At 37.2% G+C, this 26,969-nt stretch overlaps 2 protein-coding genes across 6 annotated transcripts; one reads left to right on the top strand and one right to left on the bottom strand.

Annotated features, from left to right (window-relative positions):
• The first annotated feature begins 1,325 nt into the window (after positions 1-1,325).
• Positions 1,326-15,424, top strand: LOC145779135 (serine/threonine-protein kinase TBK1-like). Of its 3 annotated transcripts, none has more exons than XM_082590711.1 (17): positions 1,326-1,539; positions 2,721-2,848; positions 3,269-3,412; positions 3,869-4,004; positions 4,505-4,686; positions 5,203-5,363; positions 5,558-5,668; positions 6,040-6,219; positions 6,545-6,744; positions 7,902-8,052; positions 9,365-9,466; positions 10,005-10,125; positions 10,501-10,696; positions 11,281-11,422; positions 12,884-13,045; positions 13,170-13,349; positions 13,748-15,424. In XM_082590711.1, exons 2-17 carry the CDS (start codon positions 2,726-2,728, stop codon positions 13,794-13,796), a joined length of 2,340 nt encoding a protein of 779 aa, XP_082446837.1. In that variant the 5' UTR covers positions 1,326-1,539; positions 2,721-2,725; the 3' UTR covers positions 13,797-15,424. The 3 variants fall into 3 exon arrangements, with proteins under 3 accessions (XP_082446837.1, XP_082446835.1, XP_082446836.1); XM_082590709.1 differs by having other exon boundaries at positions 13,140-13,349; XM_082590710.1 differs by lacking the exon at positions 1,326-1,539 and having other exon boundaries at positions 2,629-2,848; positions 13,140-13,349.
• A 47-nt stretch (positions 15,425-15,471) lies between these two features.
• LOC145779137 (E3 ubiquitin-protein ligase KCMF1-like) lies at positions 15,472-25,525 on the bottom strand. Of its 3 annotated transcripts, none has more exons than XM_082590712.1 (8): positions 25,437-25,525; positions 24,799-24,966; positions 21,632-21,771; positions 20,918-21,050; positions 20,192-20,350; positions 19,857-19,984; positions 17,248-17,414; positions 15,472-17,038 (listed from the first exon to the last, which is right to left on the bottom strand). In XM_082590712.1, the coding sequence occupies exons 1-8, from the start codon at positions 25,450-25,452 to the stop codon at positions 16,297-16,299; spliced, it is 1,653 nt and encodes a 550-aa protein (XP_082446838.1). In that variant the 5' UTR covers positions 25,453-25,525; the 3' UTR covers positions 15,472-16,296. The 3 variants fall into 3 exon arrangements, with proteins under 3 accessions (XP_082446838.1, XP_082446839.1, XP_082446840.1); XM_082590713.1 differs by having other exon boundaries at positions 20,192-20,335; XM_082590714.1 differs by lacking the exons at positions 19,857-19,984; positions 20,192-20,350; positions 20,918-21,050; ... (1 more) ...; positions 24,799-24,966; positions 25,437-25,525 and adding an exon at positions 18,502-19,096.
• Positions 25,526-26,969: the final 1,444 nt, after the last annotated feature.

The raw sequence follows: 26,969 nt of genomic DNA, 5'->3' as shown, positions 1-26,969 counted from the left end.
ACTACCACAGAGATGATTGTGAGTAATACTGCGTTTTTGACAATATATTTGCAAAGGCCAAATTTTGGAAAATTTTGTTCGCCCCCCAAAATGTTTTACTCCCCTACGGCTATGACTTCAGGGCTCTCACTTTCAAGGAAATTCAGTTCTATTTTGAAATTTTAAGGACTTTTAGCACTCACTAACGCCATTGGCTGTCATTTTTGTACATTGTGCATGTAAATGATCGTGTATAATATTTATGATTCTAGTGTTTTTTTTGTGAATCTAGTGTTTTTTTCAGTCAAATCTAGTACTTTTCCATGACAAGAGAGTGGCAACAGTGAACAGGAGTTGTCGATTTCTCGAATTCGGGTTAAGTTAATTCCAGTTCTTAATTATCATTTCTGACTGTCACAACAGAAACAATACATACCAAACATAGCAGAGGTCTATAAAAAGGTAGAAGCTGCAATACGTAAATGTGGTAACGTACTTGAGGCTGAAATAGAATAATTAGCATAAAATTTGGTGCACTTGCAAAACCTGAAAAAAGAGAACCATAGTCGGAGCTGGTATACCTACAAGTCCCCCCCCCCCCCTTGGTAACTCATGACAAAGACAGGACTCGACCAAACATATAGGGTGAAACTACTTTACCTTTGCTTTACTGTTCACACACTTCAATCCACATGTTTTGGTCAATTCCTCTTTGTCATGAGTTACCAAGGGGGGGAGGGGGATTTGTATGCCAGCTCCCCATAGTCTAATAAAGTAAAACAACTGGACAGTTGCTTTCGAATCTGAACTTTAAATAAAAAAATATGCTGAATATTCTGATAGTATAGGCTACGGACCATGTATCGACTAGTGTTGGTTGAATCCGATAGCTCAGTTGGTTAGCGCTTGACTTTGTGAACAAAGAAGCTTCAAGATCAAGCGGCACTGGTTCGACTCTCTGGGTGCATGCTTGAACAACGCATGTTAAGGATTGCTTTCCATTCAGCGTCATCTAATAGATGGAATAACTGCCCGGCAACAAGACTTCAACAATCGAAAACTGTACTCTGTCAATCTCGGTGACCCGGCCTGTGTCAGTGATTCAAAGCCTTTACAAGTATGCGAAACTGCCAGGATTAAGCTCTGCAAGAAGCTTTCCCAGTCCGAGGATAGAGATTCCATCAATCCTACATACTCTACGAGTCTACGTCTATTGTTCATTTTATCAATGTATATATATTTTTAGCGTTTTGACTTTTTTCTTTTATTTTTCCAAGAAACATGGAAGAACAAATGCTGGTGTAGAAAAGATGGAAATCTGGTCTTGGCATCTATAGGCTATTGTACAACATTCCGTAATAATGCCAAATTGAGATGATATGCGGTGTCCCTGTGACAAGTGGGCTGCTGTCAGTTGTGTCTTGACATTTTGGCTGCGACAGAATGTCCTGTTCCCAATTATTATTTGCTTAATTATATTTTATAATTGCAGCAATTTTGAACTTTATTGAAAACTTTGCTCTGCACAGCTATGTCTTTCTAAGTCATGATTTTTAAGAAGTAAGTATATGAGTTGTGTGTGGCAAGTACATGTGACATTGATGACTGGTATTATGCCTAATTTCATTGAAACAAACTGTGTCAAAATTTGTTTGTGTAACTTCACTTGCTCATGTAACTCAGATAACAATATTTAAATAAAATGGCATCTGGTGCAATAGGAGCTGATTTGGAATATACTGTATCACATGGTGCAGCAGTTCCTAAACTTTTCCAAAAATTCTGTATGGTTGACCCTTTGATTGTTTTGATAATTTTCTGTCCTTTAAAAATCATTCAAAAGATACAAAAATCACAGTATGTATAATATATAAGAACAAATGATACAAATAGAAAATGAACATGTAGCCTAATTGCTGCGGTGGTGAATTTAACAATGTGCAATGAATTTTTTTATTGATAGTAATCAGTGCACTGAAAATGAATCTTTTTATCTAGTTGATATATATATAGCTTAAACACAGAAAGAGTTGGATATTAATCATGTCTTACATTTCACTTTAATTGACAACATGCCACAATCTATTAATTGTGTTTCTGTATGGTTGTTTATTTTTAAATAATTTTGGAATTGTTTACTTTTGCGTTTGGTGGGCCTACTGGCCAAGCTAACTAAACAATCATTAATTATTATTTATTCTTACATCAAAATTAGTTATTGTTCACTATAAAAACCTTGACAGCCTGTTTCACCTCAATAGGTTCATCAGAAGAAACTTATTCAAATAGAGTGTTTCACCTCAATAAGATCATTAGAAGCAATCTTTTCAAATAGAATAAGTTCCTTTTGATGATCCTATTGTGGTAAAACATTCTATTTGAATAAGTTTCTTAAGATCCTATTGAGGTGAAACAGGCTATTAAGGTTTTTAGTGAACTAGGCCTACCAGTAATAACTTATTTAGACGTAATTCTCTCTGCTTGGCTTTTTGTAGTAGGCTAGCCTATTAATAGCATTTATTGTTTTATTTATTCATACATGTTTTAATCCTTTTAAAGGTTTTGTCACTACTTTCCATTTGTTAGCTTGTTGATACAGTATATCATTTATTGTAACTAGAACTTTCTTTTTTATTCAGATCATGGCAATGACAACACAAAGTCTTTTTCATTTATTATACAATTACAACTACTTTTACAATTTTTTAGTGATTTCAATTCATGATATTAATTTTTTTAAGATATAATGATTCTTCACTCTGCCAGTAATAATTCCACATCGATATGCAATACAGCCAACTATGAATGGTCGACGGCTGATGTCCTTGGGCAGGGAGCAACTGGGTGTGTGTTCAAGGGCAGAGAAAAAGTAACTTTTTATGTTTTGTGTCTTGTTTTCTTGGTGTGGTGCATACTGAGGGCCTATAATATGTTTAAAAAACATAATGCTTCATTCTGTATGTGTTGATCAAGTGAAATTTGGTTTATCACAGTATCGGTTTTGTAGTTACTATTCTCTATTAGTGTTTCATTTCCAATCAATGCAGTTTTCAAATTGCAGATTTTAAGCATGTGTCCCTCTCAACCACATCTCAATCATGTCATCATGTGGTGCTCTTGCCATTTGAAAGGCTTAGAATTTTTGAAGCAAAACCCTTTTCTGCTAATTTTAAAATCTTTGTTAAAGATCTGGTTCAAGCAAACATTCACTTGAATGATAAACCTATATAATATATTATTATCACACATGTCATTCTTCCGTTTAGCCAAATATTTATGATTTTTATAGAAAAGTGGCAAGGAATATGCTGTTAAAGTATTTAACTCTATCAGTGTATTATCCCGACCGGCAGAAGTTAGAAAACGTGAATTTGAAGTGTTAAAAAAAATCAATCATCCCAATGTTGTTCATCTTTGTGATGTGGAGGAAGAGGTAATTATGCTTTGAAATATTTATTCGCTTCCGGGACACTGGTTTTTATATTAATTGTTACTTTCAAGTATGTGTATAACTGTGAATTTAATAATCCACTATCATGGTAAACTAACACATATTATGTTAGAACATTATGGATGTAAAAAAAATTGAAAATACGTAACAAGTTTGTGGAAGTCATGTTTTCATAACTTGTTAAAAAGTTTGCCTTGTTTGCACTTTTACTTCAATGCAGAAGAGCTGAAAACTAAATGCAGAAAATTAGAAGTTCACTAACTTTAAGAAAGGGATTGTGACTGTATAATTTTCACACTACAAATTATGACCTTCCAAATTCACATATAACGTCCGTTTTGTTTGGAATGTTACAATTATCTTTTTAATGTTGTGCCTTGTTTTGCATGTAAATATAAATCAATTTTCTGATGTAGCTAAATAATAATTTAATCCAAGGTGTCAACCAAGCAAGAGGTTATTATAATGGAATTATGTTCTGCGGGGAGTTTGTTTACGATAGTCAATGATGATCCTGAATACCTCTACGGGTTTCACGACGACAAAGAATTCCTACGTGTATTGAGCCATATAAGTAAGCTTTCTTTTCCGTTTGTCATTGAGATATTAGTCATGCAGCTATGTTTTGATTAATTCATATCAAATGCATACAAGTTAAATAAAATCTAGCCAATAAACTGGTTTCAAAACTTTATAACCTGTGAAATTTGAAATCAAAAAGAGTAACTTCGCACGACACCGGGTTGCTGGCACACAGTGAAAGGGTTTGTGAAAGAAGCTTTGAGTTTATCACATGCTATTTGTGACAAAAATACATTATCATGGAAAGTCCATCTTAAGAAATTGCCTCAGTTTAGTGAAGAAAAGCAAATACGAAACTTTACCAAGCAACAAAGGTCAGGATTATGTATTTATTTCGCGTGTACTGTGAATAAACAAGTTCTTGTCCAAAATGATTTTTCGGCTTTATGTCTTAAAAAATGTACTTAGTGTTTTTTTTTTTCTGCGTGTCAGTGTCACATTTTCCATAATTGTGGTTTATTATGTACTTTTGAATGGACATTTTCGTTTCAGCTGCCGGAATGAAACACCTGCACGACTTGGAAATAGTTCATCGCGACGTGAAGCCAGGCAACATCATGCGAAGCTTTGCGGAGGACGGCACTTCGGTCTATAAACTGACTGACTTCGGCGCGGCAAGGGAACTCGGAGATAACGAACAGTTTCAATCTCTCTACGGAACAGAAGAATATCTGGTCAGTCATTCCCTGTGCATATGTTCCACTTTCATGTAGGTAGTGGTAAAATTTAGGATGAGGAAAAAATTTTAACCTCCGATAACACAAAGGTGGTACACTGGTACTGCATCAAATGCGTGTTAAATTTCGTGGAATTTTTCAAACCAGAGGTCGGTTGACAACATCACATTAGATTATTTTAAGCAGGCTTTGAATCAGAATGGTTTGTTTTTAAATCTTTATGGTCTCGGACTGACAAAGCCTTGATAGGTTATTCCTGGTAGTTTCGGATTTTTGTAGAGGCTCTTGACGTGGGGCCGGTTACCGTGATAGACAGAGTGAAGTTTTTCCATTGTTGCTGAAGTGTTGTTGCCGGGGAATCATTCCGCCGCTGAATGGAGAGCAGTCTTGAAATGCGTTGCTCAAGCGCACACCCCGAGAGCCGAACCAGCGCCGCGTAAGTTTGAGTCGGGCGCTTAACCATTGAGCTAACAGGGCGGCTTTGAAAGTGTTTTAGATATATTTTTTTTACAGCATCCTGACATCTATGAAAGAGCAGTGTTGAAAAAACCGCTTGGAAAGAAGTTTTCAGCTTCTGTAGATCTTTGGAGTTTGGGTGTCACTTTGTTTCATGTTGCGACTGGGCATCTTCCGTTTCGTCCACACGGTGGTCCTCGAAAAAACAAACAAATGATGTAATTCTAAGTCATCTCATTTATTTTTGTGATCAATTTATTGAATTAACGGGAAATGACTTTGAACTGGACTTTTAATGTCATGCGGAAGTTACGAGGCTTAGTTGTTTACAACATTTAAAAAAGTGCTTTTAGAAAGTGATTGTAAGTCTAGGCTGTAGCTATGTTTTATTTATATTTTTGAATGTCTCCAGGTATCATATCACCACAAACAAGCCAGCAGGTGCTATATCTGGTGTTCAATCTTCGGAAGATGGGGCAATCGAATGGTGTGGAGAGCTACCGAAGACATGTCGCTTATCAGAGTAAATTTCTCAATCATATCATAGACAAATGGTTCAAGAAAATCACCTTTTTACCAAAATTTTATCTATCATATCAGTAAATAACAAACCGTATTCAAGGCAGTGGCGGATCCAGGGGCGCGATTGCCGATCGCGCCCCCACATAGAAAAGTAACTATATTCACGATGTATTTGCAAAGTGTGGTAAACATAGATCTGCACATCATTGTATTTTGTTGAAATTCCGTCCCCATAAAGCTACTTGTGGATCCGCCCCTGGTTCAAGGAAACATAGCCCAAGAAAAATGTTGGCTTCTTAATCAAAGAATACATTTATCGTCAAAAGTATCCTTTCAATGACGATTTGCGTTGACACTGAGTTTTATTTTCAGTGGCTTCAAAATCTTGTTCACTCCAGTACTTTCTGGTATTCTTGAATGTGATCCTCATAAAATTTGGACATTTGAACGCTACTTTGCTGAAGTCGATGCGATCCTAAACAAAACAGTGATTGATGTGTTCAGCATCCCATCAGCTGTGTTACACAAAGTGTACATCTCGCCAGAAAAGACGTTAGTCTTAGTTTGTATTACGTTGTGCCGTTGCCTTTGGAGGTTGTAAGCTCGTTTGGTTTATCATAAGTTGATCTTGTTGAAGCAATTGATCTAAAATTTGTGCAGTTTGCTCCAACTGAGAGTTCTTATTAGCGGATACGTGCAAAATACGCTTTGAAGTCAGTTCGTTTTTTTTTTAATTTGATAAATTTAAAATATGTATTTAATTAATAGTAAGGCTTTCTTTTGCTTTTTATTTTACCATGTATTCAATTCCTGTTATGAAAAAATTGTTTTTATTTTCTATGCCTTCTACAATAACGGCTATACGTGTTATTCATAGACTCGCTTCGTTTCAAGAACACTTGGCGCAGTTGACCGACATACCTTCGAGCAAACAGCTTCTGCTCTATGAAGGAGCACAGTTTGACATCGAAGCATTCAAGCCAATAAAGGACTATCCAAAAACGTCTACTAAATGCCCGATTGCCTTGTTTACCGATGATATAAATGATTTTCGGCCTGTTTTGATACCTTCCACATGTAAGTGATGTGCGGAAAACCCGCTGATTTTAGCCTGGTCACAGAAACAAATAGTTGAAGTTGTTAAGTTAGTTGACTATGACGAAGTAAGTAAAAATATTAAATATAGTTTTGGGAGAGAGTTTGCTTTTTTGTACTGCAACAGGCAAGGCACAACAACACAACAGCGTTGAGCATTTTGAGAATAGATTTGACATATTTACAAATAATTTTAACAACCGAACGTTTTCAGCTTAACTTAAGGCCTCATCAGAAGTACTCGTTGTTTAGTCAGTACCTAGTTACGTTTGAGAAGTTGAAATTTATTAGTTTTCTTACAAAATTTTCAGATTCCTGATGAGGGCTAAAGTTAAGCCGAAAACGTTCGATTGTGAAAACTATTTGGAAATATGTAAACTATATTCTTATGATGCTATTGCTCAAACCCAGGTCTCTAAACTCCTTTATTTTTCCCGGCGACCAAGCATCGTCTGCCAGAGCTTCTTCCCGGCGGCCAAATTATTGCGCTCGGCAGCCAAAATAAAAAATTCTAAAAAAATTAATGTTTTTAAAAATCGGTTGATCACTGTAATATCGTGTTTTTGCGTTCATTCAGATAAGAACAACGCAAACAAGGCCCTGAAACATACTTGCAGTTGTATTTAAATGCACTGCTTCCCAAGTGAGCCTGGGTGTTGAGCTAGTCTTCGAGTTTTTATACGTCGATGTTCAGCCTTTTTGCCAAACTTTTATCAGCAATATTTCTTGTCGGCGTGTGAGGGACTATCTTATTTCTTAACAAAGGTTGCAAAGACGGGTGAAAGGAAAAACGTTTGACACAAATGTGAGTGCCGAAAAAAAGTTTCAAATACCACCGGAGTGGAGAAATGTTGGCTTGCGGAAGCCGGCAACCAAACATGGCTTACTGGCGCAGCAGTTTTGGAGGCCATTTGACGGGGGCTTAGCCTGCAAACCTGTTGTGTTGTTTTGTCTTCTCTGTCTATGGTAAAAAAACACTAAATAAACTCTATTAGTTGATTCAGTAGTTATCATCGGAATGCTATATTTTGATATCATGCAAACTAAAAAAAGGGCATTAAAAGTCTTGAATTTGTGTTGAAACCGGCTTCTTTCCTTTCGAAGTTTTTTTTTAAAATGCAATTGCATAATGGTTTCAGCTAAACCACCCGAGGTGAATTTGTCCATATCGATTAAAAATGATTCAAGTTTCGCTAAAGTTTGTTCCTGCACTTTGTTCGACATTGCAACATCTGTGAAATATCTTTTGCTTGTTCAACAACTGATACGGCTTGGAGTGAAATGGTTTGTGTAAGTGTACTGTTGTACTTCGGCTACTTATTTTGATTTATGATCAGTGCTAAAATCTCGTGCGAAGGCAGGTTTATGCCAGTTAAGGTAAATTTAATTGAAAAGCAAAGAGCCCAAAATGTAGATACTATACTTTTGACGTTCAGCCATGGCCACCTGGAGATGATTTGCCACATTTTGCAGATTTGATAACAGCTACTGCTAGTGTTTGACTGACAGTTTCTAAGATTTTTTTACTTTTTGTATTCTCCTAATGATATAAAAGCTTTATGTTGCCTTGGGGAAGCAGTAGCAAATGAGAAAAAAATATGTTGAAAATCGCTCAATCAGCTGTTATTGAAAAATTGACAGTCTGACTAAAATTTTCGAAATCAAATTGTCTTTGTTTTTCAACATAATATGAGGATGTTAAAACCTATTGTATCATCTGGGGAAAACAGTAAAGAAGGAGTAAAAATATAATTTAAAAAAAATTCATTTAAACAATCGCCAAAAGTTAGCAAAATCTGGAAATTTTTGCAAATTGTGACAAATCAGGCCGTATCTTTAAGTAGCCATGGTTCAGCAAACGTTTTGAAAATTAAACTGTTACCATCTTCACTCTTCAGTGCTATTAAATGAAAATTATTTACATAAAATTTTGGGCTCTTTATTTTTTTTATTAGATTGACCAGCCATTTTGCGCCTAGTGTAAATTTGTTTTAGGAAAATGCTTAAATATGAAAACTTGTATGGTAATATGACCGAGGTACTTCATACGACGGAGTGGAGATCGTGTCATGGCGGCCTGAATGGAACAACCAATGCCTGTTAGCATTTAAATGCTAAGATTGACTTCCACCTCTAGTTCCTCGATCTGTTACGATAGCGCAGTAGCGCACTCTTTATACGTTGACCTGAGGTTGCCTCCCATTGTAGGCTTTGTTTATCTGAATTACCCGTAGCAGTCATAGTACGACAATCACTTGCTTGCAGAATATGCACTGAAAAGCAACACAGTGTTGTTGTAGGTTTCTCGGCAGCCGATTGTAGCAAGAATTGACAGCGATAAACACCGTGTTACGCCCATGAGGTTGGGTGTGGAAGCTACACACTACACAGTTATGGCTAACGAGTCGCAATTGCTCGCTGTACTAGTGAGTGCTCAGCCTTGTGCTGATAGCAAGGAAGAACGCCCCCTTCTTCACAATAGTGTTGTAGATTTATGTGACTGTTGTGTTACAAGACAAAATGAATGCTTTTGCCTTTTCAATTGAAGAGTTTTTAAATGATAGGCTACTGATTTACAACGTCATTGCTACATTCTTTGCAGGTTGTATTTGCAAAACCGAATCGTCAAAATCGAATTGCTCTGCAATGATCTGCAAAGACGGGTTGGAAGCTTAAAAATGTCTTTGGAAATATTTGAAGAACAGTACGTCGTTCTTACGTCATATTTTTTTAAATGTGTTTTGACAAAACCTTTATTGCATTATATAAGCTGACGACACGCACCATATTTGGAGTCGCATAAGAAAAAAGTATGTCGACGTCATCGTATGATATTTGAACAACGCTCAATGATTTTAGTTTTCAATGCATGTCGTATAGTTTGGAACTATTTTTATTTTTTTGTAAATTCCATAATTAATCATTCAATTAGTAGGTACCGGTATCTTTTTTTAGTTTCCAAGTTAGTCTCATATAGCTTTAAAATTTCAATCGTTGTGGTGCCGACCTAAACAGTTGCAAATTCTTTCATGTTGGTGTTACACCTTTTTCTTAAACTGAGCTAAGAAGAGTGGTTGTAGAATGTACACCGAACAGAATGTGATGATATGTGGTCTCGAGAAGTTGTTGATAAGCGATGTGACTCCGATTTTTATCTGTCTTTAATAAATGCAGATTTTGCACACGTCAAACGTGGGGTGGCCAAGCATTGAGATATCTTAATGTAATTCGCTTTGTTGCAGTTACCAGCGGGAAACTGCGCTGCTCCGAGTCACGTCAATGCTGTTATCGACCCCGCCCGAAGTGAACGAACTCAAGTTGTATTTCACGCAAATCACTGAAAAAACGAAACACCTCAGAAAGGTATTGTATGATTTACACTTTTCTTGATACGATTATTTTTCTTACATTTCAAAGGGCACTCAAAACTTTACTCAAGTAGATCAGGATCTTGGACAAGATCACAGTGAGCAAATGAGATCGAAAACAAAACTAATATTATAACGTTGTGATTATATATCAAACCAGCACCAAATTTTCTCTGTTCAAATCGAAACTAATTTTTTAATGATTGTCTTGATTATATATTCCATCGTAACAAAACATTTTTAAGACTATTGCGCATTTTTCCCGTATTTTTAGCATTCTCTTCCATTTCAGTTTGAATATAGATCGCAATTAATTATTACGTCATCTTCGAGGTAGGCCGCTAGTCTAAGCGCATTGTTGCTGCTGCAGATAAGAACTGAATTCAAGCGGATAAGCGACAAAGTGAAGAGGCTTGGTCAGACAATAGTCAAAGACAAAACTCCCCTGTCAGTGTTTGTAGACCAAGGCACACACCCCGAGGACAAACTCACCGAATTGATGCAAGCTCGTTGTGACCGCACGCGGGAGATCTATCGTCTTTTCCTAAAACAAAAGTTTTCCAAGCGTGAGTTACCGGCGTGCTCTGTCGTGTCAACTTCATATTTTATTTCTTATTTGAAAACTCAATGTGACTCTTGTAAGTTTTCGATCGATAATAATCAAGTCAAATGATTAATTGCCAGTTGTTTAGGTCTTTAGGACATTGAACCTTTTCAACTGGTTTCAGGCTTTTTATATATTACATGACATCAGTGGGATTGTCTCTTGTAAGAACCATCTATTGGTGTTCGCTTCTTCGTGTACCATGCCTGTTCCGAGCTTAAGCGTTCATACACCCTTCTTTTTATTTTCTCGGCATTTGACTGTATTAAAGATTGTTCTGTTTGAAACACGAAGGTGATCCTTGTGGTTATTGAGAACAGTGAGACGCTGTTTTCCACGTGCTCGTTTTCTTTTGATCTTTCTACAAAAAGCAGTGTGTTCTAATTTTTCCTTCCTTATGATTTGGCCAAAAAGTTTTGTCTGTCGTGTTTACTACAATCACCAAGTGTTATTGAAGGGAAGAGTGTCCTTAACCCGACATATGATGTTGTAGCAAATAATCCATTTTTTCATTTTTAAACCTGGTTGCTAACTTGTCCCTTTCAGATCTGAGTGATGCGGAAGAACAAGTTCACAAATTTGAAAAGCAAAGACTCGCCGAAATCTGTGAAGCCTCAATCAAATTGTTCACGGACAGCTGTGTACCACCATGCAAGCGTCTTCACAAGAGTTCAAGGAGGTGGTTCAGGTAGCTATGCATTAGTTTGCTTTTCTATTCTATTACCCATCAGCACATCATTTTTCTTTGATTCACCAATCGCCATCTGCAGACAGCCTGCGTACAAAATGTACTTAAAGGGGTATTAAAGGAAAAACCTGACTTGGCGATTTTCCACGTTCTTTGTGTTTAACATGCTACCATAAAACGATTTTCAATAAAATTTTGCCCCATTGCGGTCTGACCACCATTGTGCGCGTGCTTTTGTCAGAGCTTTCAAAACGAGATTGGCCTGAGCAACGAAGCGTGCGACTGTAAAGAACGTCATAAAGTCTACGTCATAAAGTCTAGCAATCAACCGATCACGCAATAATTGTTACTGCGGGCGATTTGACTGTAGGCTATGTATGTATTTACATCAAAACAGCACATTTTAACATCAAAACAGCAGACAGTTTGCTCAAAACATCAGATTGGTAACGTGGCTTTTGTTATTGCTGGACTTTATGACGTATTCTTGAGCTGTGTTTGCACGTTTTGGTCATTTTGAAAAAAATGAAAATAAATGAAACACTGGACTTTGGGCCTTGCCAGCGCCATTGAAAACAAATTTTTTTGGGTAATTGTTTTTGAAATGTATTCTTAAATGTTCAGTTTACTCATTTTAATGCTTAATTCCGGTTTGAAATTTTCCTTTAGTATGCCTTTAAATGCCGTTGTGCGATGCATTTGAATGTACTGTAATACTTCACCAACTGACTGGTTTAGCGCGGTTTCTTTAAAGCGACAATACTAGTGCTTGCAAAATATTTTGATAGTGTGGATAAATAGGTCCAAATCAAACAAGATGTTGTTGAAACCCCAACAACTCGTACGTTTTTGAAAAGATTTCAAAATGCTCTATTAGATAAAAGCAAAAGTTTCATGAAGTAATAACGAATAAGCGAATTAGCTAGCCTTAAAGTCAAACGAAAATATTTATAACATAAATGGTATGCACCCAATCAAGTTATTTTGAAAAGTGAATGTGATAAGAGGCTTGCTTACCACAAGTCAATAATCAGTTCAAAAATGCCAATGATAATTTTTTTAGAGTTTTGCGATCGCTACTGACGGTAAGAAAAACTAGTTTTATTGCACAAATGCGTTTGACATTCAGTAAAATATTTACATCTACAAAATCTTCATTAAATTTCGTCTTAAAAGAGCGGTTGACGAAAGAAATAAAATAAAAAGCTTTTGACCTTGGTTTTATTAGGCGTAGCCGTGAAGTGCCTTCAGATATTACAACAATTCATCATACTACAACTTACTGGTGTTAATGTTATGAGAAGGGATTGATGACAAGCATCATATTGGCTGTGTTAACACAAAAGTTCGTTCGATGAATTGTCGCACCTTGCTGCATCATGAGAGCTCATATTAACAATAATAATATTAGTGCTCATGTTTCTCACACAACCTGCATCAATTGCCCAATGTTTTCTGCAGTGATATGAACAAATTTTTCAAAGAAATCCAACAATGTGAAATGCGAATACAAGTGCTCAGTAATGCGTGCGTGCAGGAAGCGAAATCGGTCCGGTCCTTGCAGAGGAAGTACAGAGATAAGCTCTCCCTGGTAGAGACGATACTGAGAGAAGCTGCGGCAAGGTATGGGAATACAAATGGGGTTTTAAATCAGTGACAGATTGGTCTAAAGATTATTTTGGTTGCCGTAACCTCACAACGATTGTGCATCACGCAGACCTCAGAGCTCGTGTTCGCCGAGCACCAGTGACGGTGCTGCAGACGTCTCGACAGACAATTCTTCGCCTTTAACTTCAACTGCTGCGACTCCCGATGCCTTAACACAACAACGATGCTTTCGTGAGCTGAAACAAGGACTTATCGAAGCAAAAAATCGTTTATCGGAAGTGAAAAGCGAAGTAAAGACTGGCTCAGATCTTCTTCGAAAGTTAGTTCACTTTTTGCGTGTTGTTTTGTTACCAATAACTTTGCAGTGGCATGTACGCCACACGATTACCGCCAATTATTATGCAGCATGGTTTTAGTTGACGTGTCCCCGTACAAACGTCTGTAATGATCTTTGCATAGGCGAAATGACCGAGTTGTGACGTATTGTAAAGGCACCAACACAACAGTATGAGCTAACGCTGATTCGACAACCACTGGGACGTACCGTATGCTTGAAGATGGACGACGATTAGCTTCCTTGCCTCCTCATTCAGGTTCCACCACCAAGCATATGCCTAAATGTCACGACATGTAACTTTTTCTTAAAGAAAATGTTGCGTCGATGTCACGGATTTGCGTGGAAAATTTGTTTGTTAACCTTCGGTTTTGTATTAACAGGTTAGAATCACTTAGCGCTGTAAGCAGCCGCCAGCAATCAGCGCCCTGAATCGTTTCTGGGTGAGATATCTGTTGCCGCAACGAGATTTGTTTCATGAACACCAATGGGAGCTTGAAATTCATGCATTGTCTGATCAAACATGGAAGTTAATTGTGGCAGAGCACGAAATCTACATTGATTGCTAAGCCATTCTTTTTGTGCCAAGCGTTCTTTTTGATATTGTGGCAAGTATTTTTACTTTTGTTCTCAGCAAGAGGACACAATAGAATCCCAGCCAGCTAACCATTTTTATGTGAGCATATGTTGATTAAAAAAGACTCGTTTTCTGGCTGGGATAAGAACCACGGTTTTCAGGCGAAACCTCTCTGCACTGTGATATTTTGTAGTTCAAGCCCAGAGCTACTGGCAATATACTTGAGTTGTATTCAATTTGAAGTTGTGCTTGCCCTGCCATTATCGATTGATAGGAGATGCGCCTTGTCTTCCAACACCTGCCGTGATTCAACGGTATCGCACAACAGAAGTCAAAGTGTGTCATCATGGATGCGTGCCAACATGTTCCTGCCCACTTGCTTTAAAAAAAATCAAAACACTCTCCCGGATGTTGGCAACATTTAATCAGTTTTATCACAAATAATTATATCTGAAGCGCAACATAGCTAGTTCATTGCGTCACTGGAAATAATCATCGTCATTTTTTTTGCTTTTTATTGTATTGACACCCGCCCTGTACTGTGATTGTACAAATGTATAGTGTTATCATTCATTCATCCAAGATCTTACATAACCCAACTAGCTAATGTTGCCTTTTTCATATTTGTCGATGCTGAAACGATGTAATCACCATCACCATAAAAAGAGCAACTTTTCTAGCTAGGGAGACTTAAAGTGGTTCCATGTCATTCAGATCAATCCTGTCACGGGAGTGCTTGTCTGTCTATACACCAAATAAAACATACCAGTATCGTAGATTTTTGATAAGGGTAAATATTTTTCCGTTCATGTAAAAAAATCTACTTTGTACAATGTGTTTTGTTTCCACATCGCATATTTTATTTCTTTCTATTGACGTCTCAATTAATCAGCGCGAGACTTGTTGCTATTTTATAATCACTTTTGATGTATTTTTTGTAAAAAAATATTCTTTGGTTTGGATCAACGGCTCTCAAGCCATTTTCTTTTGTTTGTAAACCTCAAAATTTAGGAAAATAGCACTTGGATTACACGATATGAAAGCGAAACTGTTTCTCTTTGCATTCCCTGCCATTTTTTTATCTTCAGTAACTGTTGTCACCTGGTTTTCATTTCGTTTGGTCACTAAGTTAGATCTTTGTCACGAGATTTTGCCGCATTGAAACTTTACCATTTAATCGCTGTTCTTCTACCTAGAGAAAACAAGTCTTTACAGTCTCAAGTGATCGTTTTTATAGATTTGAAATGAGTTGCATAATGCACTGGTTGCATTTTTAGCAAAGCTGAATTTGACGGATCTGGAGTTTGTGTTGCTCTCAGTAGACAATTTTCTAAACCGCATATTCCGTCTTCAGTAAACTGGCCGACTTTAATAGCAGACCGTTTCACTTTCTATATAGATCAAATATGTGCAATGTGCATGTTAGATTGTGTTCTTTCATTTTAAGTGCAATGCATTTCTGCCTTGAATAAAAAAAAAATAAAAAAACAACATCCCAATCCTCGTGTTGCGTGGAAAATCACACAGAAAGACAAACAAAACTTGTGTATTGAAATAAACTACAAATAGGCTATAGGGAACTGAGAGTTCTCGTGTATTACAAGCAACGACAGCAGAAGACTGAATTAAATAGAAGATTCATCGCAACTACAGCTTTGATTATAACACATTCAATAAATAACACAATCACATTCTATTTTCCAAAATGCCATAAAATATTGTTTTATATCGTCTCATTTCAGACAAAAGCGAGCTGATTTGCCTCTACAGTCGAAAACGATCGGCTTAATACCCGGTTACCCAGAAATCACCAAGCAAGCTTTATGACAGAGCGCAACATTTAAGTATTGCACCACTAGGATTTTGCAAAAATCTTATTTTTCAAGCAAAAGAACACAAAAGTTAGTGCTCAACCGTTTAGTATTTCACATGCAACAATCTTAAAACTATTATTTTTGTATTACTATCAGGTGGGATATTCAAAACTGGCACAGAATAAACAAAGCCTCTCAGGTGGCGACCTTAGTTCAAGCGTCAGTTATTCTCATATAGTTGCCAAACTTTCTGCAAGTAACTAAAAGCTAATGTGCACGTGTAAATGGCGTTGTAGCACAGAAAAGAAAACGCTGCGTAGGTGGAATTAGAAAATTTTTGTTTTCAGATGCGTTCCACCTACACAGGCAAGGTACATATGCTATCGCGTACGATACGGCAAAGCTGGTCGGCTAATAAAATGGAAAAAATATCACTGCATCCAATTTGGATACAGCTAAAATTGCCCTCAATTTATTACATAATGTTGACACGCTCAATTACACACGGACGTCATTGAAAACCACGATGTCACTGTTTTCATCAGCGAACGTTCTTACTTGGGCTTCCAGTGGAGACATCCTCCCTGCCATAGTCAGCGATGGGAGCAGGATTTGACAGACCGCCAGCCATCCGGACAGATCCTGATGGAAAAACATGATTTTGAAAGCGTAGTCCATGTGGTTGGTTCTGCAGTATCGGTGATGGGGGTTTTTCATCATCACTGTCTTTCTCATTTTCGTTAATCGAACCATGGTAACGCCACTGAGCGGCCGTTTCCGGCAATGCACATTGCTCTGGTCCCAAAGCGGGCGCCGATCTGGAAGACACTGCAGCTGAGTCACCGAACCTGTCGCCGACCTGATCGTGGTCAGTTACAGATAATGAAACATCAACAGGCGAGCATGTGCTGTTATCGGAAAGGAAATACCTAGGCCCGTCAACGCTGCGAGACGAAGAGTCATCAGTGATTCTATTTGAATAGGAAGGTTGATTACTGTATTGAGCGGACGCCGTTTCAGATGGTACGTTAAGTTGAACATCGCGACTACTGCTTGGATCAGCACTGTTGCTCTTCAGTGTTGAAGATGATAGTTGGCATTGGATGGCCACAGCACTTTCCAAAGCGGGCTTTGACCGTTCGTTATTTTTGAAATCATTTGGGTAGTGTGTACGATCGGAAGCAAGCATCGACAACATTAATTCTTGAGCAAAATGACTTCGGTCGATGTCTTCGTGATGCCTTCTTTGTTGTTCGTCATCAGACAGATTGATGTCATCCAACCTGAAACATCAAATGTTTTCTGATAAGCAAACCGCTTACAAAGTAGTTTCCGATTGCAGCAAGCGTGTACATAATCAATACAAGCATATAAAACTATTTCATTATCTCAAATCGCACCATACCCATTGCCCCAGCTGCAATTTCTGAAACAACTTGAGAAAATGTTTTGAAAATATGGCAGATTGTAAAGTTGCTATACAACATCATACTTTGCCAAAAGGTATCTTGAGTCATCTTCCTGATCAGAGTAAGAAGGTGGAAGTTTCTTGCTAGTTACCGCACCTCGTGATGCCACGATTACGCCACCAGACGGATGAACGTTTGCGCTTTGTGACGTGCCGTTGCCTGATTGCGGTTTACTGGGAAACTTTTCAAGCTGTGGACGCAAAACGTCATATTAACTACTGACATGTAATCACTATTGTTAAATCTTTTCACTTTACAGCTATAACTCAATGCACAATTGCCACATCTGGCAAAAGATATAAATTGGGGGTGCATGAGAAAATACATCATGTTAAGGAGCAGTCATATCAAGGAAATCACAAAGACTTTTCTCTACAGACTGCCGCCATGTGCAAAAGGCAGCTTACTGCAGTAAGACGATTTGTCAACACAAGGTAGGAAAAGTTGCTATTTGTGTAACAGACGGTTGGATAATATCAATAATAATGTTTTAGTTGATATGATTGATTTATTTTTAGGCGACACATGATACAAACATCACACACGACTGGAAGAGAACCTTCCCACTTAATCTGTAATAACCAGTCTGCCACTGTAAAAGAAAACACAATAGACGGTGCTGGAAAATTCTTATGAAAGCATCAGCACCAAGAAGTCGTGTTAACCAATACGTGCCGCTACGCTACCGAAGAGATTCCCGCTTGTGGAAGCACCGTACCAATCAAGCCATGAGGCAAAATGTTGTTTTTGGTCGTATCAGGCTCACATTGAAAATTTTAGTTACATAGACGAGAGGGTAAGAAAACCGATCTAGGGCTCTCACCTCTTGGCTATGCAGCCGAATGCATGTAGGTGAGAATGGGGTAGCCTATTATCAGAGACTAGCCCAGTACCAGGAATACAATAAGAGCAGATCCAGTACTAAGCCATTAAAAAATCAGCTTCTTGAAAATGTATTACCGGTAACTTCTTTTCTTCGAGTTTAGCTCTAAACTTGTGGAATGTGGGGTGAAGGTATAAAACCAAGCAACAATAATACTCTTTTATTCAGACAATTAATGTTAATTGCTTTTAAATGTAGTTTTTTTTTTGTCGTCTGATTAAAGTTGTGACATTAATTAAATTTTCCATGCTTGTGGTTTCACGAAAGTAAACTGTCCACCAAAGCTCTGTCATTGCAGAAAAAAATCAAACAAATTCCTGTTGATGTAGCAAAGTTATAAAGATTGGAAAAAACTCGATCACGTCCTTCGTACTTGAAGATAACCTGTACTTACCACTGCTGCAGACGTGCTACGTTCTCGAATGTCACATCCCGTGGTTTTATCTAGATCCTTTTGTTTACCTTTAATCTGTTCCGAAGAGCTGACCTGGCACCCTCTCAATGTTATCAATTCTGCTAATATTCCTGCAGCATTCAAATTGTTATCTGGCAATGGTGGCGGTAAAGGAATGGCGGTACTCGGTTGGCCAGCTCTGATGAGACCACCATTGATTGGAGGTTTGCTTGCATCATCACAACGGGGAATTTCGGGGATATGAAGAAGATTGGCATGCTCAGGTCCCACACTGGTCGCTAATCTTGGATGGTCGATGATAGTTATCAAAACGGTTCTGTACAGTTCATTGGGGTCTGCTACTTGAGCTGGCGAAGTCACCAAATCGGTTTTACACCTGTTTCCAGCGTGCCGTGATGCGGCAGGACATTGAAGTTTTCGCTTTCGCATTGACATATTGCATTCTGACTCTAAACATTCAACGGGATCTTGGCAACAACACTTCGTACATTGAACAGCAAAGAGTAACACGTTATAACATAAATTAAAACCATGACACTAAAACAAATATTTCTCAAACACCAAATGCTGATTTCTGCAATGACCATTGTGATGCCATAGTCATTGTGATGTCATGTCACTTTATAACTTTAGACTTAGAAAAAAAAAGATTTAAAATTTTCGACTTTCTAAAACCGTTAAAACCGAAGTTAAATTTGAAACTATTCATCAAAGCAATATTCAAGCTTGTTCATTAAAAGTAATAATGCCAGAGTGGGAACAAGGCGTCAAAAAGTTAAAACGAACAACGACAATACAGAATGGCCAACCTGCGCAGAAATGAAGGTCTCGCAAGCCCCTTGAGCAAAGTAAACTAGTACTATACTAAACAGACTGCGCCTATATTAAACGATCAAACCTACAATAGTAAAGTTCGGAACGGGATGGATCTACTTACCCTTAGCAATGGATAATCTTTTAGTACAAAGGTGGGCAATTATTTTAGCGCATGGTCACTTTCAAAAAGTCGTGTTAAGCGAAGGACCGTATCGACTAAGGTAGCCTAGTTTGATTGTACAATAAAATAAATAAAACAATATGGTACAGAAAAAGACAAATGTATGATAATACTGACTTCAAGTCCGACAATACAAATTGTAAGATCGTGGTCAAAAGGCACTAATCGCATTAACCTAAATTTATGACACCCCAGCCTGTAAAAATGACAGCTTTTGCTGAACGGAGTAAAATCCACTCACCGCTATTGTCTCGTGAGCATGAGCGTCACAAACAATATCCATGCGAGTACACATTAGTTAATTATCAGTTGCGAAAAATTCAACATCAAAGTATACCTGGTTCCGTATTTCAGCAGCTCTTTGTCTTTCTTGTTGCAGTTGTGAGTGGAGCTCATTCAACTGAGAAGCTGTAGATCCATTTTGCTGAGTCCTTCTCCGAACACCGCTCAGTTGCGAAAGTAGTTCTGTAAATAACAGTAATAACCATACCGTAGTAATCTAAATAATAAAACTGAGAAGTTAGAATCGTTTGGCTTCTTAAAGTTTCCGAACTTTGCTTAAATTGAATATCCTCACAAAACTCGATATTAAAAATCATATGATGAATTTTCTTTTCCGACTGCTTTCGTCACCGAACCATTGGTTGGACACCAATCCTTGTAATTTTCTACCTGCAATTGGATCCATCAATTCTCTGGCAGGAGATGACGCGTTGTTGTTACTCGCGACAACCGATGATGATGTGATTGCGGACGTGGCAATGGGACTGTTAGAAAAATGCATACTTCTGTGGTTTCGTGAACGCATGCCCCGTCCTGGATACAACATACCTGAACGTTACGAGGTCACGTTAAGAAACTTGGGTTTGCAAAACTAAAATACTGTCTCTCAAAAAACAATTTTTTGTTCAACACATTTCGACAGTTCGTTGCATACAATACGCCAAGAATGACCAAATAATTTGGCTCAAAGGTGACTTTGAGACGACTGCATTTAATAGAGCGCCGTACTTTTTAATTTTATCGTTAAATAAATGAAAAGTCCACAAAATTTTATCAAAAGTGGTAAAAAAAATTCACAGTTCAGCTACGACTGTTAATTGTAGTCGAATTTCTTTGCCTCGAGTGGAAGCCTGTAAGAGCTAAGATAGCAACAACTACTTTGGAATGCTTGCTTGTTTAAGGGTGGTAGGCTAATTCACAGCAGCTGGTAGGCTACTTTCTTCTCCGTCACAGACACCACAACGAGGAAAATGAAATAACGTCTAATGAGAATGTAACAAACATGATAAAGGCTGTTGCACGCGCAGAAAAGTTATGAAGCTCGCATGGTTGAAAATCACCGCGCAACGCATAATTATACAACGAAAGGAATCCCATAAAAACACAAATTCTTACGGCGAATATGACGACCTCCTATTGGACCATCAACATCACGTGATGCTCGATGCTGTGTAGACAAATGATGAGCAAGGTCATCTGTGACATGGTTAGGCTCTCCAGAAGGTTGGGAAGAACAAACAGGACACACCTATAGCGCAAAGATGTAAGCAATTCTAGCCACTACTATGGTACCACATTTCAAATGTTGGAAAACGAAAAAGGACTCACAATAATTAATAGTGCGTTTGTGGCGACAGAAGCAAAATAAAATGTTCGATTTAGAAAGGTAATAAAAATTAAAAGGTTTGAAGGTATCTACATTTGCCAGCACTGCAACAACAACCATTGCTCCATTGATTAATATGAAATTAAAATGCAAACTTTATGTATTCGTTTCGACATGTGGAAACACAATGGGAATGCCAAAGAAAAAAAGCAATGTCTTCCTGAAGGTTGGTACTTTGGTAGTGTCGGTTTCTTGACAAACCTTTTAACTCGTAAAGCAAGTAACTGACTAAGTCAGGTGTGCTAAAAAAATATCAAACATCGAAAGCAAGTATCGCATCAATTTAAGGCAGTGAAGCTTGATCATAAAAGAAAATTTTTGATGTTATAACAAGATATTACAATTTAAAAATGCGCTTAAGAGTCTGTGGCTTTGCTTTCAAATCCCTCCATGAATATTGCTAATTAGACTATTGCTAAACTCGATCTAAAATGCGTACTTACAACTTCTGTGTGTTGATCTCCATGCTCTTTGGTGACGTGTTCTTGCAATGATACTTCAGTGAAGCCAAGTTTGGAACAAAAAGGACAGACAAACGAAGGAGGAGATTCTGGAGATATTGTTTCACCTCCATAATAAAGTTCTGGAAAAATGTATTTCAGATAAGAATAAAAATTGCTATGAAAAAATATGCTAAATAAGCTGTGCAAAACGAGGCAAGATTACAAAAAAAGACATCGTATACAAAATGGAGATGGAAATGGCAGCAATAAAAATGAAGACTATTGTAAGTAAAATAGACAGTGGGAAATGTTGTTATCCTTAGTAACAAAAAATTTGAAAAAAAACATGCAGTCGTCTACATAGAAAAACAAACTCTGATCGAAATTCATTTCACTTTTACTAACTTTCCAAATGGAGCTTAATAAACATAAGATTTCATAAACCTCACTTAAAAAATATTCTAGGTTAGCATACAACTACAATCCTGCAAGTAATATACACTGAAAAAGGCCTGCTTCAGCGCAAATTGAACTAAATCAATGAATATGGGTAAGTCTGTAAAAATCAGCAACACAATATGCAAGACCAATGCTCGACAATAGTTAACAAGAAGGTTATGCAATAAAAACTTTCTACTATTTGCTTGTGTTGGGTGAGTTTCATGTATACCTGCAAAAAACACTAGAATGTGTTTGCAGCCTGAAAACAAGGCACTAACTAAACCTCATTTAAAATTATGACAAACTGAAATATAAATTTCTTATCTTAATTCTTACTCTTGTCACTACTGATAGTGTTTCATTAGTGATGAATCTCTTTACTGTCCCAGTGTCCCAGGCCAAGTGAATTACGAAATGCTTTCAGCTGGCCGCATATCTTTCCGTTTAAATGCAGAATAGTAATCATGACCAACAATAGTCAATTCATGGCTTACACAGAATGTTTTATATTAACTAACAGATCTAACACAATTTTGCCAGTAGTAACATGAGTTGCTCCAAAATAAATTTGTAGAGTTTTTCAAAATTTTAAATAGATTGAACAAACAATTATTGGTGAAGTTTTGATACAGCCAAGCTTAGTATTTCCGATGGGATATTAAAAAAATAATTGTTATTTAACCGTGCAGGTCTGAACAGGTAGTTTTGCATTCAACAATTTTAAAAATCTTTACCTTGCATTCTTTTGAATACTTTTCAGAGTATTAATCTTATTCTACCACAATAGCCCTGTTAATAGTTTCAGATCATTAATACAGTAGTTGTAAATTGTAATGACACATTAGAAGATCTTTTTCTTTGCAGCTCTACCATACTATAAAATACTTTCTTTCATTCCTCAGGTTAAACTGACTGTTGACTGCAAGTTAAGCTACCACAAGACATTGAAATTATGCTAACTACTGTAGTTAATAAAGTTATCATAGGCGGAAAACAGTACCAGGTCAAACAGGGTTGATCTTTAAGTGGTCAAAACTGGGTTTTGACCACTAAGCGGTTCAAACCTGGTTTTAACCGGTCAAAACTAGGTTTAAACCGGTCAAAACCCTGACCTAACTGGTCAAAACCCCGTAATGAGTTGCTTGATCGTGTTCGCCAGAAAATCACTGAAAACGTGAGGGAGATGGTAGAAGGTGAGGGAGGAGGGAGAAGGTGAGGGAGAAGGAAAAGATGAAATTGACTGGTGAATGAAGCATTTGAATATACTGGAGAGACTTGTTAATTCCAATTGTTCAATTGAGGTGTTCTAACTTGCATAAAGTAGATAGGCATAAGGCATCACAACTTGTTCCTTTTCCGATAATCCTTTCTTGGCTTGACGTGTACTTTGCTTCAAAGAACGAATCATAAACTATCCTGTCTTTAATTTTTAAAGCATCTTAGAATATGCATTCGCATTGTTTTATTTTAACTGGATAAAATTTGATGGCAAATGTTTTTCATAAAAACAAATTGTTGGAATAAATTCTTGTACTTCAGTTGGCTGTGCAAATTGTTCATCGTTCTACCAAGCATTTTTTGGTTCATCAGAAACTTATTTTTAGAATTTGAATTTTCTCAATGATTAAAATAACCAACTGATTGAAATATCAAAAACAAACAGAGAAGTTGAATATTTTTTGTTCCAAATCCAGCATTTAGGTTATTGTTGATCAAAACAAAATATAGTTGAACATCATTACTAATAACATGGAGGGTAATACTTTTAATTCAATTGAAAAGCAACTTGATTCATACACTAAAGGGGTTTTGACCAGCAATAGGTGGTCAAAACTGCCTGGTTTAAACCAGGTTTTAACCGGGCGGTTTAAACCGCCCCGGTTTAAACCAATCAACCCTGAGGTCAAAACCTTGAATAAGAACCCCGACCAACCATCTTTCTCATGTTTATCCTGCAACAGAGACAGGGAGCAGAGGACTCAACATACATCTTTACACGGGTCTGCTACTATTCGGTGAGTCCGATTCGGTGAGTCCGATTCGGTGAGTTCCTAACCTCTAACCCTTAACCCTAACCCCAAACCCTAAAACGACAATGATAATTAGGCTACGGTACCCGATAATTTTAAAAAAAAATCCCCCTTTAAGGGATCGGACTCACCGAATCGGACTCACCGAAACGGGCCATTCCGTCTTTACACTGCATGCCAACCACACATTAAATCTTGATTCAGATTCATTTATCGTCTTCAGAAACAAAGGATTAACGGTACCCGGTCAGTTGGTCGACAGGACAATTGGTTGACAGACAATTGGTCGACAAGACAGTTGGTCGACAGGACGTTACGTCGACAGAACGATTCATTTTAGGGTTAGTTAACTAACCTTAAGCCTAACCTAACTCTAACTCTAACCCTAAAATGAATCGTCGTCGACCTAACGTCCTGTCGACCAATTGTCCTGTCGACCAAATGTCTGTCGACCAATCGACCGTGCACCAGATTAACATATCATAGCTATATAAACTTTCAGAAAAAGGCGGAATATTAACGCAAAAGTAATAAAATTATTCAGCAGTTGCTACTGAATAATACAATTTCAAAATGTTTAATTGCTGTAGGTGTAGCCACTATTTGATGACAGTATATATAGAAAATCTTTCTTAAAACGTAGTTTCAAAGTCATAGTAGTACAATTGAAATTAAACTTTTATTGTAAAAATGTACCAAAATCTTTTCTTGTCAAAATGCATTGCATGGCATGCGACGATGAATGACACTGAGTTGAAGCTTTTTGATAATGGCAGTTTTCACATAGATCGTAGTCATAGCATATTAAGCATTTAAACCTTTTGCCACCAAAATCATTTGCTAGGCAGCTGTCACAGCTCACACCTAAAAAGAAAACAGGCCATGGATGTCAAAATATTATGTGTGATATGTGAACAGTACTTTATAATATGTGAACAGTACACGCCACACGGCTTGCTTGGCGATTCACTAAAATTCTATCTGGAACATCTAAAAGACCATATAATATATAATATGTATATATATTTAGATTTTTGTACACCATTTCTACCACAACTTTATTACATTGCATACAGACGTAAAAACACAAGAATGCACACAAGTTACCAAAAATCTTACACAAGAAGTGAAACAAAAATTATATGGTATGAATTTTATATAAAGCTTTAGTAGAGAGTTTGCTTTGTTGAACCATAGAGAAATAAAACAAAGTAACCTTAGCGGGTATATATAACATTTTTTTATATACGGGAATTTTATATACTAGGCTAGGCTACTATGTAAAATAGTTGAAAAAAAATAAAGTTTGATTGAAAAGCCATACTGGTACTTACCCTCATGACGTGACATGTCACATAAAGAAACACAAAATGTGCTCAAACTTTTTAATCACTTCATTTATATTGTGTAATGTCAGTCTTCCTAAATTTTTCAAATTATTTAATATATATATCACAAAAACAATGATGAAAGTGTGAGGTAAAAAATTTATAAAACAGGTTGTATGCTGCTGAAAGAGTTACACATAGACCATGACACTAGGTATGAGATTACAGCTAAAGCATTTTGCAGGGTTGAAAAAATCACAATTTTTTTTTATTTAACCCTTTCAAGATGATTTTTTTTCAAACATACATTTTTGCAGTAGCACAAAAATCGTGAAATACATGACTGGCACACCAAATCTCTCTGTCTGTAAAAGTTTTTCTATTTATTTTGTAGTAAAGTGTACTGTAGGACATACACGATTCTAAGCTCCCGGCAGCCATGGCCGCCGAGAAGTCAACAAATGGCCTTCGAAACTACTGCGTCAGTAGGCCATATTTGGTGGGTGCAACCTAATTCGTACCGTCAGTTTGTACCTTGAAAAGATCAAGAGAAAAAATTAAAAAAAAGCCGAAGTCGCTGATCGCAGTTTCCGCAAACATTTTAAAAGGGTTAGGGTATCGAAGTATTGGTATCCGCAAACAAACAAACTGAAAAGATCGAGAGAAAAAAATAGAACATCGCAGTTTCCGTTTTTCCGCAAACATTTCAAAATTTCTGGTAATGATCTTAAGAGTTTGCCGAAGTCGCTAATCGTAGTTTCCGCAAACATTTTAAAAGGGTTAGGGTGTTTCCTCTAACAAACTGAAAAGATCGAGAGAAAAAAATAGAACAAAGCCGAAGTCGCTGCTGGCAGTTTCCGTTTTTACGCAAACAGTTTAAAATTTCCGGTAATGATCCTAAGAGTTTGCCGAAGTCGCTGATCGCAGTTTCTGCAAACATTTTAAAAGGGTTAGGGCTGATCAGAGTTTCCGCAAATATTTTAAAAGGGTTAGGGGTTAGGGTTGATTGGAGTTTCCGCAAACATTTTAAAATTTCTGGTAATGATCCTAAGAGTTTTTCTTTGTTTGCGGAAAATTTTAAAATGTTTGCGGAAACTGCGATCAGCGACTTCGGCTTTTTTTAATTTTTTCTCTCAATCTTTTCAAGGTACGAACTGACGGTATGAATTGTTCATGGTACGAATTAGGTTGCATCCATGTTTGGTCGCCAGTTTCCACAAGCCAACATTTCTCCACTCAGTTAGTACTAAAAACATCTCCACCCGCATTTAATTGTGAAACTATTTACTCTTCACTCGCATTCGCAACCTTTTCATAAACAAGGCAAAGTCTTTTACAGAAACATTAGCAAAGTCCGACAAGAAATATTGGAGCTGGTATACAAGTCCCCCCCTCCCCACTTGGTAATTCATGACAAAGACAGGACTCGACCAAACATATAGGGTGAAACTACTTTACCTTTGCTTTACTGTTCATACACTTCAATCCACATGTTTTGGTCAATTCCTCTTTGTCATGAGTTACCAAAGGGGGGGGGGG

The sequence above is a fragment of the Aplidium turbinatum genome, chromosome 10 (assembly GCF_918807975.1).
Source record: "Aplidium turbinatum chromosome 10, kaAplTurb1.1, whole genome shotgun sequence".
Classification (NCBI taxonomy): Eukaryota; Metazoa; Chordata; class Ascidiacea; order Aplousobranchia; family Polyclinidae; genus Aplidium; species Aplidium turbinatum.
This window is presented reverse-complemented; position numbering and strand designations above follow the sequence as displayed.